Source organism: Scyliorhinus torazame, chromosome 9 (assembly GCF_047496885.1).
Source record: "Scyliorhinus torazame isolate Kashiwa2021f chromosome 9, sScyTor2.1, whole genome shotgun sequence".
Taxonomy (NCBI): domain Eukaryota; kingdom Metazoa; phylum Chordata; class Chondrichthyes; order Carcharhiniformes; family Scyliorhinidae; genus Scyliorhinus; species Scyliorhinus torazame.
The window spans coordinates 91,776,064-91,792,575 of NC_092715.1; the positions used below are offsets into that span (position 1 = coordinate 91,776,064).

General features: G+C 49.3%; 1 protein-coding gene across 1 annotated transcript in view; it reads left to right on the forward strand.

Moving 5' to 3' along the window:
• adgrv1 (adhesion G protein-coupled receptor V1) overlaps positions 1–16,512 on the forward strand; it is a 981,490-nt gene that overhangs the window by 423,784 nt on the left and 541,194 nt on the right. Inside the window, exons 62-63 of the mRNA XM_072516264.1 lie at positions 6,417–6,555; positions 8,811–8,996. Of these exons, the coding sequence (XP_072372365.1) occupies positions 6,417–6,555; positions 8,811–8,996 (325 nt within the window). The remainder of the gene's footprint in view (positions 1–6,416; positions 6,556–8,810; positions 8,997–16,512) is intronic.

The window sequence follows — 16,512 nt, forward strand, 5'->3', positions numbered from 1 at the left end:
GGTCATCTCCTTTAGTTCATCGCCGGGGGCCGGCGGCAGCCACCGGAGCCCCTATATATTCGGGTCATGGGCAGGCGACGGTGAGGAAGGCTCCCTGCTCACCACAACTTTGCAAACGATGCCAGGAAGCCCAGGTTCCATCCCGGAGCTGTTCCCTGAGTCGCGGGGGGAGCCTGCGAGTGACCCGCCTGAGGACGATCATGGGGGTGGGATTGACTCAGGCCTAGGGATAGCCGGTGGGCCCCTGCTGCCCGCCACACTCCACGCTCGGTGACGGGTGAGGAGGAGGATTTAGACGCTCTCTGCAGCGAAGCAGAGGGCGCCCTCCCACCCGGCACCGAGTATCCACTCATCTCCTGAGGAGAACTCCGAGCATTTTTGAAAACACATCACGGTCACCAGGACTGTGTGCGGCTGGCCCTAGACAGCTGGAGAAATCTGGGGCTGCTCCTCGAGTCCGCCCGCGTCTATGCCACAGAGGCGCTGGATTTCGATCAGGACCAGGGGGAGCAGCGCCAAGCTGTTCTCTTCCTCGCGGGGCTCCTGAAGGAGTGGAGGGGGGAGTTGAACCTCCACTCCCTCTGTGCATTGAGGTGATTGGTGACGGATACACACTACTACTGACATGGAGGTAACCATAGCCAGCCTCAACATCAACGGCAGCAAGGACGCACATCGCCGTTTCCAGTTCTTCTCTATCCTTCGGGACGGAAAGTACGGGGTGTGCTTCCTGCAGGAAACCCACACCGTTCCGGGTGACTAAGCTCAGTGGACGCTGGAGTGGCAAGGAGGAGTCTTCATGAGTCATCTGGCCCCACGTTCGGGCGGGGTGGCGATCTTGTTGGCTCCACATTTTCAGCCGGAGATCTTGGGGGTCAAGGAGCCAGTGCCAGGCCGTCTGTTGCACTTAACAGTCCGCGTCGGGGATGTGGTCTTCACTTTGTGAATGTCTACGCTCCCCTGGTCGAGCCGCAGCAGGCGACTTTTAACAAAAAAGTGTCTACTCTTTTAGGCACCATCCCGGTGGGCGAGTGCATCATCCTTGGAGGGGATTTTAATTTCACCCTCCGGGACAAGGACCGTCGTGGAGTCCAGCACAGCTCAGCGGCGGTGGTGAAGTTGAGGGACCTGGTTAGGTCCTTCGACTTGGTGGAAGTCTGGCGGACTCACCATCCTGAATTGCGGGTGTACACCTTTGTGCGCCTTCCATTCAGAGTTTCCAGAATCGACCGTCTTTATATTTCTAAGAAGTACTTGCCCAGTGTTCCGACGGCCTCCATGGAGCAGGTGCTGTGCTCGGACCACCAGTCAGACACGGTTCGCGTACTGGCACTTTGACAACTGCTGCTGGAGGACGAGCGGTTCCTGGACTCGTTTTGCGGTTTCTGTGCCGGCTGGAGAAGAAAGCGGGGTGGCTTCCCCTCCTTGAGGCTATGGTGGGACATGGGCAAGACTCACGTCCGCGCCTTCTGTCAGGGGTACATGAAGGGGTCTACGGCAGGGCGGAACTCCACGATCGGCAAATTGGCTGAGTAACTCTTCGATCTGGAGTCGAGCCTTGCTCAGCCCGATGAGGACCCAGCTGTGGGGCGGGTGTACGGAGAGAAGAAGGGCGCGCTGTGGGACCTGCAACTTGCCGGGTCCCGCGGCACGTACGTGCGGTTGCGGATCCGTCTCCTGACGGACATGGACCGCGGCTCCCCCTCCTTCTACTCGATGGAAAGAGGACGTGGGGCCCGTCGGCAGATTTCTACGCTGCTGGCTGACGACGGGTCCCTCGTCTCGGATCCGGACGGGGTCAGGCCCCTGATTCGGGACTTTTATTCTGACCTCTTCTCTCCGGATCCGTCCAGCGAGAATGCTTGCAGAATTCTGTGGGAGGACCTGCCGCAGGTCGGCCCGGGGGACACCGGGAGGCTCGATCAAATCATCAACCTCCAAGAGCTGACCGGAGCCCTGGACAGCTTGTCATGGGGCGAAACCCCAGGGCTGGACGGGCTGACCGTGGAGTTCTTCAGGGCGTACTGGGACATCCTGGGGAGCGACTATGCGGGGGTCTTGGGGGGAATGTATTGCAACCGGGGAGATGCCCCTTTCCGTCATTGCCCTGCTGCCCAAGAAGGGGGATCTCTGCCTGTTTAAAAACTGGCGACCGGTCTCCCTCCTCACCACTGACTACAAAATCTTTGCCAAGGTGATGTCTTTACGCCTTGGCCCCGTGCTGGATCACATGATTCACCCTGACCAGTCCTGTACAGTCCCGGACCGAACCATTTACGATAACATCCATTTGTTCCGGGACGTTATTCATTTTACCCAGAGGACTGGTATGTCGAGCGCCTTCCTGCCTCTTGACCAGGAGAAGGCATTCGACAGGGTGGAGCACGAGTATTTACTCGGGACTCTGCGAGCTTTCGGGTTCAGGACGCACTTCGTCGCCCGGATCCGATTATTGTACGCCGCGTCAGAGTGTCTGATTAAGGTTAACAGGTCCCTGACGGCGCCCCTTCGCTTTGGGAGAGGGGTGCGTCAGAGCTGCCCCTTGTCCGGCGAACTTCATTCTGTGTGCGTGGAGCCTTTCCGGCGCCTCCTGCGGAGGAGGTTGTCGGGGCTGGTTCTGCGCGAGCCGGACATGGCGGTGGTCCTCTCGGCTTACGCTGAGGACGTGCTCCTCATGTTCACTGACCCCGGTGACCTGTGGAGGATGCGAGAGTGCCAGGCTGTGTACTCCGCCGCGTCCTCTGCTAGGATCAACTGGGCTAAATGTTCCGGACTCCTGGTAGGTCCGTGGCAGATGGACTCCCTCCCGGAGGAGCTCATCCCTTTTGCTGGAGTCGGACCAACATCCTCTACTTGGGAGTCCATCTTTGCCCGGCAGAGGAAGCCTGGTCGGCGAACTGGCAGGAGCTGGAGACCAAGGTCACCACTCGCCTGGGACGCTGGACAGGACTGCTCCGAGTGCTGTCCCACAGGGTCAAGTTCTCGTCATAAACCAGCTGATCGTCTCTTATGCTGTGGTATCGGCTGGTCACTTTGACCCTTCCCCCTCACTTTGTCACATGCATCCAGAGAACCCTGTTTCGATTCTTCTGGGTCAAAGGATTGCACTGGGTCTCTGCGGAGATCTTGAGTCTCCCGATTACGGAGGGCGGTTTGGCGCTGATGTGCCTTCGACCCAGGTTGCGACTTTCCGCCTTCAGACTCTGCAGCGATACCTGTACGTTGAGCCTCCTCCATGATGGTGTGCCCTGGAGACGTATTTCTTCCGCCGGTGCACGGCCTGAACTACGACGTGCAGCTCCTGTTCGTTGACCGGAATGGTCTTCGGAACTCTTTGTTGGCATTGCCCGTCTTGTACCAGGACCTTCTCAAAGTCTGGAACACGGTCGCCATGCGCTGCAGCTCTCCCCCGTCAGGAGTAGTGGCTGTCGTAAGGGAGCCGCTGCTCAGGAATCCGCACCTCCGCCAATATCCATTCAGGTGGCTGGCGGAGCCGAGGGCTGTGGATGCCGGGGTGACCAGGATCGGGTACGTGCTGAATGGCAGAGGGGCGGGCTGGATGACACCCTACGAGCTTGCCAGGCGTGGAGCGGTGTCTGTCCGGTGCGCGGCCAATGCTATCCAAGGCCACAAAACGGTCTTGCTCGGCCCCGTAAGCACACTTGGACTTAAGACAGCGCGGTTGTGCGGTGGTATCCCGTCTGAGCGGACCCCTGCTTGGACGGAATTCCACATTGGTCCCAAACCCCGGAACCATCCCCGGTTGCTGGTGCCCCACAGCCACCTCGCGGAAATACCCTCTGTGCTCTTTTGCACTGCGCGGAGGGGTTTCCTGTACGGCCTGCTGTTGCACACTTTCCACCTCCTTCTCGCCGCCCGGCCACGCCTTGGCATGCCTCGTTGCCGTCCGGCAGCGGTGGTCCCCACTGGAGGTCCCTCTACGGAGGTGTCCTCCCCATAAAACTGGGGGACCTGGGGTGGATGGTGTTGCGCATGGCAGTGCCGTGCAACTATCATTTAAATCACTTCACGGCTCTGCCAGAGACCTGCCACTTTTGCGGCCTGGTGGAGACCGTGGAGCACCTTATGTTGTCTGACCTAGGCTGCACTCCCATTTTGGTTCCTTGACAACGTTGTTGTTTTCTTTGCGCTTCAGCCCCACGCTCCTGATCTACGGGCATCCGGTGCGGAGGGGGACGGGAAAGGTGGAGGACCTCCTCGTGAACCTGCTCCTGGGCCTGGTCAAACTTGCCATTTATAGGTCCAGGCAGCGGGCGACCGAGGGGGTTGTCCAGCCTGACAGTCTGCCCATCTTCCGCGGCCTCGTTTGCGGCCGGGTGACCCTGGAGCGGGAGCATGCAGTGTCCATGGGCACACTCGAGGCCTTCCGTGATCGGTGAGCACCGCAGGGGTTGGTTTGCCTTATCGACCCCGATTCTCACGCTTTAATTTGACGGGTTTTTGATAAGTTTTTGTTTCCTTTCTCGTTCTCTTTGGACTGAGCTCCACTCGTTGTTTTGGGGCACTCCCCACTTTTGTTTTATCCATCAGTTACTTTTCCTTGGTTTTCACACCCAGCATCACGCCACTGTCAGTGACGGATGCTGGCTTAACTCCTGTACGTGTAGATAAACGTGCAGGTAATAATATCACAAAAAACACACAAAAAAAATAAAAAATAAAAAATAAAAAAATAATAATAAAATAAGAAAACACATAGAGAAAAAAAAAAATATATATATATAAATTAGAGTAGTAAAACCCTATAAAAGGTTTAAACCAAACAGCAACTTTTCAGTTAATTAATTAAATAAAAGAAAGACTAGACTTTAGATAAAAATGAATCCTTATACTCCCTCAGTCACCAAACTCTCACTATAGCACTCAAATGCACCAAATTCAGCACTCTGTGCAAACAAAAGTAAGGGGCTAAGTATGCAGCCTTGCGGAGCCCTGCTATTGAGGATTCTATTGAGGTGTTATTTATTCTTACTGATTGTGGTCTATGGGTCAGGTAGTCGAGGATCCAGTTGCAGAGGGAGAAGCCATGTCCGAGGTTTTGGAGTTTTGATATGAGCTTGGCTGGGATAATGGTGTTGAAGGCTGAGCTGTAGTCAATGAATAGGAGTCTGACGTGGGAGTCCTTGTTGTCGCGATGCTCCAGGGATGAGTGTAGGGCCAGGGAGATGGCATGTGCTGTGGACCGGTTGTGATGGTATGCGGAAAGCATTGGATCAAGGCATTCTGGGAGTGCGGAGTTGATGTGTCTATGATCAACCCCTCAAAGCACTTCATCATGATATATATCAAGGCCCATGGATGGTAGTTGTTGAGGCACATTGCCTGGTTCTTCTTTGCCACCGGTACGATGGTGGTCTTCTTGAAGCAGGTGGTTACCTTGGAACGGAGTAGAAAGAGGTTGAAGATGTCCACAAACACACCCGCCAGTCGATCAGCGCAGGATCTGAGTGCACAACTAGGGACTCCATCAGGACCGTTGCTTTCTGAGGGTTCTCTTTCAAGAAGGCTGACCTGACTTCAGAAGCTGTGACGATAGATATGGGTGTGTCCGAGGCTGCTGCAGCTGTTGACAATGGTTTGTTGGTTTTCTGCCCGAAGCGAGCACAGAATGTGTTGAGTTCATCGGGGAGGGGTGCGCAGCTGCTGGAGATTCTACTCGGCTTTGCTTTGTAGCCCGTTATGTTGTTTAAGCCTTGCCACAACCGATGAGTGTCCATGTCTGTGATTCTAACTTAGTCTGGTATTGTCTCTTGGTATCACTGGTGGTTTTGCGGAGGTCGTACCTGGATTTTTTATATAGGTCAGGGTCACCTGTCTTGAACGCTTGCAGACCTGGTCTTCAGTCGGGAGTGAATCTCCATATTAAACCATGATTTCCAGTTGGGGAACACACAATCTCCCTTCTTTGGGAGCAATCTTCGACACACTTGCTGACGAAGTCTGTGATGGTGGTGCCATACCCGTTTATGGACCAGTCCACTGACTCCAAGCAGTTGCATAGGAAGTCTTCTGTTGCTTCGGACCAGCATTGCACGATGTCATCACAACATACACAATAACCAGCTTTGACAAAGGGTCATCTGGACTCGAAACGTCAGCGCTTTTCTCTCCCTACAGATGCTGCCAGACTTGTTGAGATATTGCAGCATCTTCTCTTTTGGATACACAATTACTTTTTGTCTCAAAACAAACTTTATCTTGGAGTTGGGGTGGGAGGGGAGGGGGGTGGGGGTGTGGTGGGGGGAGGGGGAGGGGGGGGGGGGGAGAAATCAAAGAATATGTGCGCCCATTCATTAAAAAGATACCAGATGTTCTTTATACAATTTTTACAATATAGAATATTCACTAAGAATAATAGTCAGTAGAAAAATATGTAACATTTTATTTTACTGCAGATTAGTGCGTGGCCCAGGAATCTTTGGTGAAGTTACAGTTAACTGGATCATAATTCCGGCATCTCGGAATGAATTTATTGAAACAGGTGGAGCACTTTTACTGCGTGACAAGCAGTCATCAGCCATCATTTTGCTACAGGTATTTTTAAAAAATACTTTTATTTGGATTTTTATTTTATATAATGCACAGCAGTGCAAAACAACAAGATAAAGTAAAAGACTGGTACAAACATAAAACCTCAAATCATAGCCTACCATCTCCCAAGGCCGAACCCCTCCCCTTTTCCTTCTGCCCCCCCTCTCCCTTTTTACGTATTGTGTTTTATTGGTTATTAACATTTGGCTAGTAGCAGCGTTGTTACATTTGTGCTGAAACATACACAAAGCAAGTATAAGTAACAGGGGATCTATTGAGAATGGCTAGTACAAAATATAGTGCAAACTGGAAGTTAATGTATTTTGTTGCAAATACCCCGGAGAACATATAAGCAGGTGTGTGTGTGTGGAGGGGAGAGGGTGGCTCTTTGCTTTAGGCCCCCGGTGGTTGGATACCCGACCTCTCTGCTCCACTGTTAATGTGTGGCTCCCTGGTACTGAAACATATCAGGGCATGCTTGCGACCCTCAGGTGTGCCCTTCCTGTTGCTGTTCTGGGATTTTTCGACAGGTATAAGACATTGAATAAAGTTTGAAATAAATCAGACTAAGAAGTTTCAACATTGGTTTGTAGAGAATCAACTGATTCGCTGGTTGGTGTGACAGTAAAATTGCTACAGTTATCTTAAATACCCTTTATTGAGGCAAGGTGGGGATGAAGGGAATGGTCAGGATTGCAACTGCTGATCATTATTGCAAGAACATGAGATGCTTTCAGAAGTTTTCACAATTATGTAAGTGATGGAGACTGTTACTCTGTCGGGTATCTCTCCAGAAGCTAGTGTTTCTCACAGTTAAACAGCTTAACTCAATGGTTCACAGTAGATATTGCAGAAGAAAAAGTTTAAGAAGAATCCGTCTTCAGGGGGAAGAGAAAAAGACCCAAGTGAATGTCTTATTGAATGCCCTGTAAAATGCTTAAGTGGAAATTGAAGATGTTAAATGGCTGGAATAATAATATTAATCAGTAAAAAGCAGATGAGAGAAAAATCGAAGACATTTGTGAGGCACAGAACATTTAGAAGCTGAAGGTAGCAAAACAAATAGAAACTGAAAGCAAGGAAAAGTGCTGCAGCCTGGGGATTGGATTGGATTTGTTTATTGTCACGTGTACCGAGGTACAGTGAAAAGTATTTTTCTGCGAGCAGCTCAACAGATTATTAAGTACATGAGAAGAAAAGGGAATAAAAGAAAATACATAATAGGGCAACACAACATATACAATGTAACTACTAAAGCACTGGCATCGGATGAAGCATACAGGGTGTAGTGTTAATGAGGTCAGTCCACAAGAGGGTCATTTAGGAATCTGGTGACAGTGGGGAAGAAGCTGTTTTTGAGTCTGTTCGTGCGTGTTCTCAGACTTCTGTATCTCCTGCCCAATGGAAGAAGTTGGAAGAGTGAGTAAGCCGGGTGGGAGGGATCTTTGATTATACTGCCCGCTTTCCCCAGGCAGCGGGAGGTGTAGATGGAGTCAATGGATGGGAGGCAGGTTCGTGTGATGGACTGGGCGGTGTTCACGACTCTCTGAAGTTTCTTGCGGTCCTGGGCCGAGCAGTTGCCATACGAGGCTGTGATGCAGCCTGATAGGATGCTTTCTATGGTGCATCTGTAAAAGTTGGTAAGAGTCAATGTGGACATGCCGAATTTCCTTAGTTTCCTGAGGAAGTATAGGCGCTGTTGTGCTTTCTTGGTGGTAGCCAAGGTAAGAATAAGAAAAAGTCAACCAAGGCTATGGTAGAATTTGTCCATACATTTTTTCCAAGGAGGGACTACACTCATTTCACCACCTCCTATCCGCCCCCCCTTGAAAGATCTGCCCTCCCCGGTTATATCACTTATTCAGATGTTCTATCTCATAAATGTTGTTAACTTTTTGTAATTTTTCTCATCTTTTATTTCATGGAAATATCACTTCAGCTCTTTAAGTATTTCAGCATTTTATAAGTAATCTATTGTTTATACGTGTATGGTTTTTTTCTTCACTCTTGCCTTTGTTCTAGTCCTTATTAAATGTTCTTCACCTGTAATATCTACCAGTTCTGGAAAAAAGGTCAGAGTTGAAACATCAGTTCCCCTCCTCTCTCCACAGATACTGACTGACCGATTGTTTGTTTTCAGTTTTATTTGTCAAAATATTTTTTTTGCAACTCCAGGTTATTGAATTTTGCATGTAATGTTAAGTTTGTACCTGCTTAGCTGTTCAGCTTTTAACTTTAAAACCACTTTTGCTGTTCAGGCAGTAGATGATGATATTCCTGAAGAGAAACAAGATTATCAACTTCAGCTAACAGGAGCCAGTGGCGGTGCTGTGATTAACGACACATCAAATGTTGCTAACATCACCATGGCAGCCAGCGACTTTCCCTATGGCCAATTTACATTCTTGCGTGAACATGTTCAAACCTTTGAAAACGGAAAAAAGGTGCCAAAATTTAAAAATATATTTAAATGAATTGAAGTAAATTAGATGCCATTGCCATGAAGATGTTTTGCATAACCTCAAAAGTTATCTCTACCTTGAGTGTTTTAATATTTTTTTTGCCATATTTGCAATATAAATAGGAGATGATATGAACTAATTTATGAAGAAAATTAGTTAAAGAAGCAAAAAAGGAAACCAAAGAAAATGGTAAAGCGAAGAAAATTAAGTAGAGGATGTCATGATATGCAAACATGCAACCAATGAACACTCAGAATAGGACACAACCAATGGCAGTCAGGAAACTCAGAGGTGGCATCACCACAAGGGGGCATGACATAAACACTATAAAAGGGATGAAGCACTCACACCCTGCCTCTTTCCACAGACAGACATCTAGAGAGTTAGACAGGGTTGATCAACAGCATCACACCCCAGCACATGGCTTAGAGCAAGCTGGTACAGTTCGACTGAGTTACTACAGTTGAATTAGTAGAGAGTCAAACTCATTTGAGAAGTGTGTTAATAGTTCAATAAACACGTTGAACTCATTTCAGAGTCTGGAGCATCCTTTAGTTAAGACTGCATCAAGTAGCAGCCTGTGTTATCTGAAGCAGCATAACACAACATGATACCAGGAGTGATTGTTCAATCTATTTAGTTCAACTCAGCCAAATCCGTGACAACCAGCTACTGTATACAGGCACAATGGACAAGATAAAGGCTCCTCATCAGCTCAGGACCACCGGCAATCTTAGTGCCAACTGGCGATCATTCAAACAGAAATGTCAAATATACGTGGAAGCATCGACCTCAGTGGCGCGACCCATGCTCGGAAGATAGCTCTTCTACTCACCACTGCGGGTGACCATGCGATAGAGATCTTCAACTCCTTTCACTTTTCCGAAGGGCAGAACAAAAGAAGTACCAAACCATCCTGGACAAATTCGACAGCCACTGCGAGGTGGACACCAACAAAATCTTTGAGCGCTACATCTTCAAGCAGAGGATGCAAGGTAAAGATGAATCCTTCAACTCCTATCTAACTAACCTTAGACTGCTCGTGCAATCCTGCAACTTCGGTGATATCACTGACTCCATGATCAGAGACCAAATCGTTTTTGGAGTCCACTCTGATCCTCTGCGAGAGCAATTGTTGAAAATCAAGCACATGACCCTGCCAGTCACGATTGAAACGTGTACTGTGCATCGGCACTCTTAAAATCACTATTCACAGTACAAAACGGCAGAAAGTGAAAAACAAGCCTCCCACGAGGTGGAGTGTGTTCAGGCCATCTCCCGGATGCAGCGCCTCCACATTGACGAAAGCGGCCATTTTGCGCGCTCTTCCCGGGGCCCGACGCATGCGCAATGCGATCAGGAACACAAAGCAGCCAAAACCGTACTGCGCAGGTGCAGACGTCCGAGAACTGCACCGCGCATGCGCAATGACGCACTGAGCGTCGCCATGACGTGTGCGAACTGCGGCACAATCCATTTTTTAAAAAACTGCCCTGCAAGAGGCAAACGCTGTGTAAACTGTGGGAAACCAAACCACTATGCAGCCCTGTGCAGATCTGCACCACCAGTCAGGAGCCAGCGCTCCCAATTCCGGCAGCGGCGCATCAGAAGTGTGCAACACCGAATGCATGACTCTGATCCAGGCAGTGCAACGGATCCAGATGATGAATACCTGGACAACACTTACCGAGTGGGCATTATTACGAAGTGTGAATACGCCACACCGGACACAGCGAATCCAATCAATCCTAGCTGTGGATTCCGAGGACGAATGGCATGCAGTGAACACAGGTGCCTCCGCAAACCTGATTTTGCAGGTGGACTTCAAGAGAATCAAGAAGCCCCCCACAATCCATCCAGCTGCCTGCAAACTCGTGGACTGCAATAGAAATGCAATCAAGGCACTGGGATCCTTCAACACGCCTTTTGGCAGATTCTGCTACAACCGAATGTCATTTGGCATCGTCTTGGCATCAGAGATTTTCCATTGCATCATGGAACAGATGAGGGAGGGAACAGAAGGGGTTCGTGTCTACGTTGACAATATCATAATCTTGTCCACAACCCCAGAGGAACATGGGTCGCGACTCAAGAAAGTATTCCGACGCTTACATGACCATGGCCACAATCTAAACAGGTCCAAGTGCTGTTTAGGGACATCCACTCTGAAGTTCCTGGGCGATCAGATTTCGCGACATGGTTGTGGTGATGTGCACTAATGTAAATACATATAGGCTAGGGAGCACTAGAAACATCACACACACACACTCAACCAACAGATCAAGTAGATAGGACACAACCAATAGACATTCACGATACACAAGGAGGTGACATGACCACAGGGAGGCATTACACCATCCCATATATAAAGGACACCACACACATGATCTGCCTCTGGAGACAGTCAGTGAGTACAGACGCAGGGTTGATTCAATATTACACCCACCACGTGGATTGCAGCAACTGGTTAGTCAAGTCTGGGTAGCCATGGGAGGATTAGCAGTAGTGTCGAACCCGAGTAATAGAAGTGTAAATAGTTTAATAAACGTGTTGAAGTTATCTCCAGGTCTGAACCTTCCTTTGTCAAATGCACCACAAGGAAGCTGCTTATGTTACACCTACAACATAACAAATCATGATACCAGGAGTGAGCTGTTTCAATCCACATAGCCATACCTCAGCATACAGTTACAACCAGCAACGATACCCAGGCAAGATGTTCGAGATCCGGGTTCCGCAGCAGCTCCAGTGCCACGGCAAGCTCCGCGAAAACTGGCGGGCATTCCGGCAAATGTTTGAAATCTTTCTGGTGGCAGCCGAACTAGAAGACCTGGCCGATGCTAAAAAAACAGAGCTTCTCCTCACCATCGCCGGGGCCAGAGCAGAAGAAATCTTTTAAAAATTCAAGTTCTCCAAGGGGCAAAACAGGAGCGACTTCCAGGCAGTCCTGGACATATTTGGCAAATACTGTGAGGAAAACACACTCCAACCAGCAAGAAAAGGTAAGAGAAGCGCCAGTACTCACCACGAGGCCGAGATCCTGGAGCAGAGAACAGTTTTGATTGGCGGCCATCTTTCTAAAGGGTCTGCACTTGCACAGTTGCGTGAGAAACGCGCAGAACGGGAAGGTCTGTTTGCGCATGTGCAAGGTGCCGCGCATGCGCAATCACGAAAACGGCCATCGGTAAAGGAACAGCGATCTGCGCATGCGCAATCGCTTCCTACGCGCTACGTCACATGTGTCATGATGTCAGAGGCCCCGGACTACGCCCATTTAAAGCGTAAACGTCCCAAATCAAAGAAAAAATCTTTTAAAGCCGTAAAACAACCTTACTTCACCTGGAATGACAGCACAATGCCTCACATTGAACCAGGAAATGAAATTAACCTCCGAAGAACCCTGCAACACACAGTTACCTACGCCCAAACCGATGATTCCGACCTTGAATACTTCAATGCCGGCCTTTACATTTTCTCTGGACCTTGCGAGCCCATTGCCAGCTCTGACGCAAACAGTAATGAGATGGTCCTAGAAGACTATGACTCGGACGAACCTTTCACCTTGGGAGGCTACCTCAGTACCAAATACGAACTGCAACTAGACGTGTTGCACATTGGCGACCCCCGTATTGAATCCGCCGCAGACGCGGATTCGTTCTTCGGATTTGAGGATCGTTAGCCCAGCAGGTATGACATCCCAACTCGTGAGTGCAGGATGATGCTGCAGCTGAAACCAAGAGACAGAGAGCGGTACAAGCCCACAGAGAGCGGCCTGCTGCCACACAGAGCATGGTCCATGCACCGCTCAGGGTTCCCGACTCTACGAAAGAAGACACGCAAGATTCCATTCCGCAGTCCTTGCATGAACAAGAAGTGACTCCAGTGTCGCAAGCCTCCACAGCAAGCTCGTGGACAGACTCCACAATTGCAGACACGCAAGACTCCAGAGCGCAGTCCTTGAACAAAAGAACAAAGAAATGTACAGCATAGGAACAGGCCCTTCGGCCCTCCAAGCCCGTGCCGACCATGCTGCCCGACTAAACTACAATCTTCTACGCTTCCTGGGTCCGTATCCCTCTATTCCCATCCTATTCATGTATTTGTCAAGATGCCCCCTAAATGTCACTATCGTCCCTGCTTCCACCACCTCCTCCGGTAGTGAGTTCCAGGCACCCACTACCCTCTGCGTAAAAAACTTGCCTCGTACATCTACTCTAAACCTTGCCCCTCTCACCTTGAACCTATGCCCCCTAGTAATTGACCCCTCTACCCCGGGGAAAAGCCTCTGACTATCCACTCTGTCTATGCCCCTCATAATTTTGTAGACCTCTATCAGGTCGCACCTCAACCTCCTTCGTTCCAGTGAGAACAAACCGAGTTTATTCAACCGCTCCTCATAGCTAATGCCCTCCATACCAGGCAACACTCTGGTAAATCTCTTCTGCACCCTCTCTAAAGCCTCCACATCGCATTTGAGGGCATTTAAAAGTTTATTGGATAAACATATGGATGATAATGGCATAGTGTAGGTTAGATGGCTTTTGTTTCGGTGCAACATCGTGGGCCGAAGGGCCTGTACTGCGCTGTATTGTTCTATGTTCTATGTTCACATCCTTCTGGTAGTGTGGCGACCCACGAACAAGAAGTGACTCTAGTGTCACAAGCCTCCACAGCGAGCTCGTGGACAGACTCCACGATAGAAGAAATGCAAGACTCCAGAGCGCAGTCCTTGCACACACAAGACGTAACTCCAGTGTCACAAGACTCCGCAGCGAGCTTGTGGACAGCATCCATGACAGAAGCAATGCAAGACTCCGATGCGCAATCCTTGCAGGAACAAGACCATGAGGGTCTACCAACCTCCTCTGACCAACTAGCGGCAGACGATGCAAGTCTGCCACGCTCAAGTAAACAGCAAGAAGACTATGACAGTCTACCACGCTCCAGTGCACAGCAGGATGACCATGACGGTCTATCATGCTACAGTGAAGAACAAAGCGATGACGATAGTCCAAGCCCAAATGAAGGACAACAGCAAGACAATGGCAGTCAACCCACATTGTTTGTGCCACCAGATGAAGACTCTGACAATTTACCCAACCCAAGTGAACAACAAGCAGCTACTGAGGCTCTACCCACGGTATGTGAGACGAGTGATGACAGCATCCCACTTCCCATGCAAGATTTGCAAAGTGACAGACCTCAGCTAGTGTGTACAGAGGCACTCGACGATCACTGTGAGACCACTGGTGACTCCGGTGACACCACGATACTTCCACCCTCATTCGCTCGAACCTCTCCACAAGTCAATGCATTCCTGCATGTTCCGATTCCAGACGTGCAGCTTCAACAAATCTCAGCTGACTCCAGTGAACCTGCTAAGACTCCGGACGGGGAGCATCAACAAACCAACACTGACTCAGTTAAAACAGACCAGACTCCAGATGGGGAGCAACCAAACGCCGACTCTGATTCACGTAAGCCGGACTTTATCCAGATAGGGAGTGCCGCAACCTCCGTGATAGCACGCTCAGGGTGACAGCAGATGCCACAACGACAGGAGATGGATCACTTAACAATTACACTGGGTCAGTAATAACAAGAAGCGGCGACAGTCCAAGAGGAATACACCAATATTCACCACAGCTATATCCACACATGTTTTCCACACCAGCAGTGCAGCCAATGACAGCTCATGATGGACAAACCCAGTATTCAGGCATGCAGAAGCCAGCAGTCTATGCAGCATATTCTCAAACAGGCCAGCACTACGGATTGCCCACTAATGGAATCAAGACCGAAGGAGGACTACCGCAAGCGCAATCTGCACTACAGACTGGATTCCTTAGTTACAGCCCAGGATTTGCTGCACCCCAGCCTGGCTAGATAGCATTTTCCTATCAGATGCAAGGTTCTAGTTTCACACCATCACCAGGTATTTATGCGAGCAGCAATTCCGTTTCCAATTCCCAATGGATAGAGCAGGGACAGGAATGGTTGTTGCAGGTGCCGGGATTTAGATATTTCAGTAAGCTCAGGGAAGGTGGTAAAAGAGGGGGAGGGGTGGCATTGTTAGTCAATGACAGTATTACGGTGGCAGAAAGGACGTTTGATGAGGACTCGTCTACTGAGGTAGTATGGGCTGAGGTTAGAAACAGGAAAGGAGAGGTCACCCTGTTAGGGGTTTTCTATAGGCCTCCAAAAAGTTCCAGAGATGTAGAGGAGAGGATTGCAAAGATGATTCTGGATAGGAGAGAAAGCAACATGGTAGTTGTTATGGGGGACTTTAACTTTCCAAATATTGACTGGAAACGCTATAGTTCGAGTACATTAGATGGGTCCGTTTTTGTCCAATGTGTGCAGGAGGGTTTCCTGACACAGTATGTAGATAGGCCAACGAGAGGCGAGGCCATATTGGATTTGGTACTGGGTAATGAACCAGGACACGTGTTAGATTTGGAGGTAGGTGAGCACTTTGGTGATAGTGACCACAATTCGATTACAATTACTTTAGTGATGGAAAGGGATAGGTATATACCGTAGGGCAAGAGTTATATCTGGGGGAAAGGCAATTATGATGCGATGAGGCAAGACTTAGGATACATCGGATGGAGAGGAAAACTGCAGGGGATGGGCACAATGGAAATGTGGAGCTTGTTCAAGGAACAGCTACTGCGTGTCCTTGATAAGTATGTACCTGTCAGGCAGGGAGGAAGTGGTCGAGTGAGGGAACCGTGGTTTACTAAAGCAGTTGAAACACTTGTCAAAAGGAAGAAGGAGACTTATGTAAAGATGAGACCTGAAGGTTTAGTTAGGGCGCTCAAGAGTTACAGGTTAGCTAGGAAGGACCTAAACAGAGAGCTAAGAAGAGCCACGAGGGGACATGAGAAGTCTTTGGCAGGTAGGATTAAGGATAACCCTAAAGGTTTCTATAGATATGTCAGGAATAAAAGAATGACTAGGGTAAGAGTAGGGCCAGTCAAGGACAGTAGTGGGAAGTTGTGCCTGGAGTCCGAGGAGATAGGAGAGGTGCTAAATGAATATTTTTCGTCAGTATTCACACAGGAAAAAGACAATGTTGTCGAGGAGAATACTGAGATTCAGGCTACGAGACTAGAAGGCCTTGAGGTTCATAAGGAGGAGGTGTTAGCAATTCTGGAAAGTGTGAAAATAGATAAGTCACCTGGGCTGGATGGGATTTATCCTAGGATTCTCTAGGAAGCTAGGGAGGAGATTGCTGAGCCTTTGGCCTTGATCTTTAAGTCATCTTTGTCTACAGGAATAGTGCCAGAAGACTGGAGGATAGCAAATGTTGTCCCTTTGTTCAAGAAGGGGAGTAGAGATAACCCCGGTAACTATAGACCAGTGAGCCTTACTTCTGTTGTGGGATAAATCTTGGAAAGGTTTATAAGAGTTAGGATGTATAATCATCTGTAAAGGAATAATTTGATTAGAGATAGTCAACACGGTTTTGTGAAGTGTAGGTCGTGCCTCACAA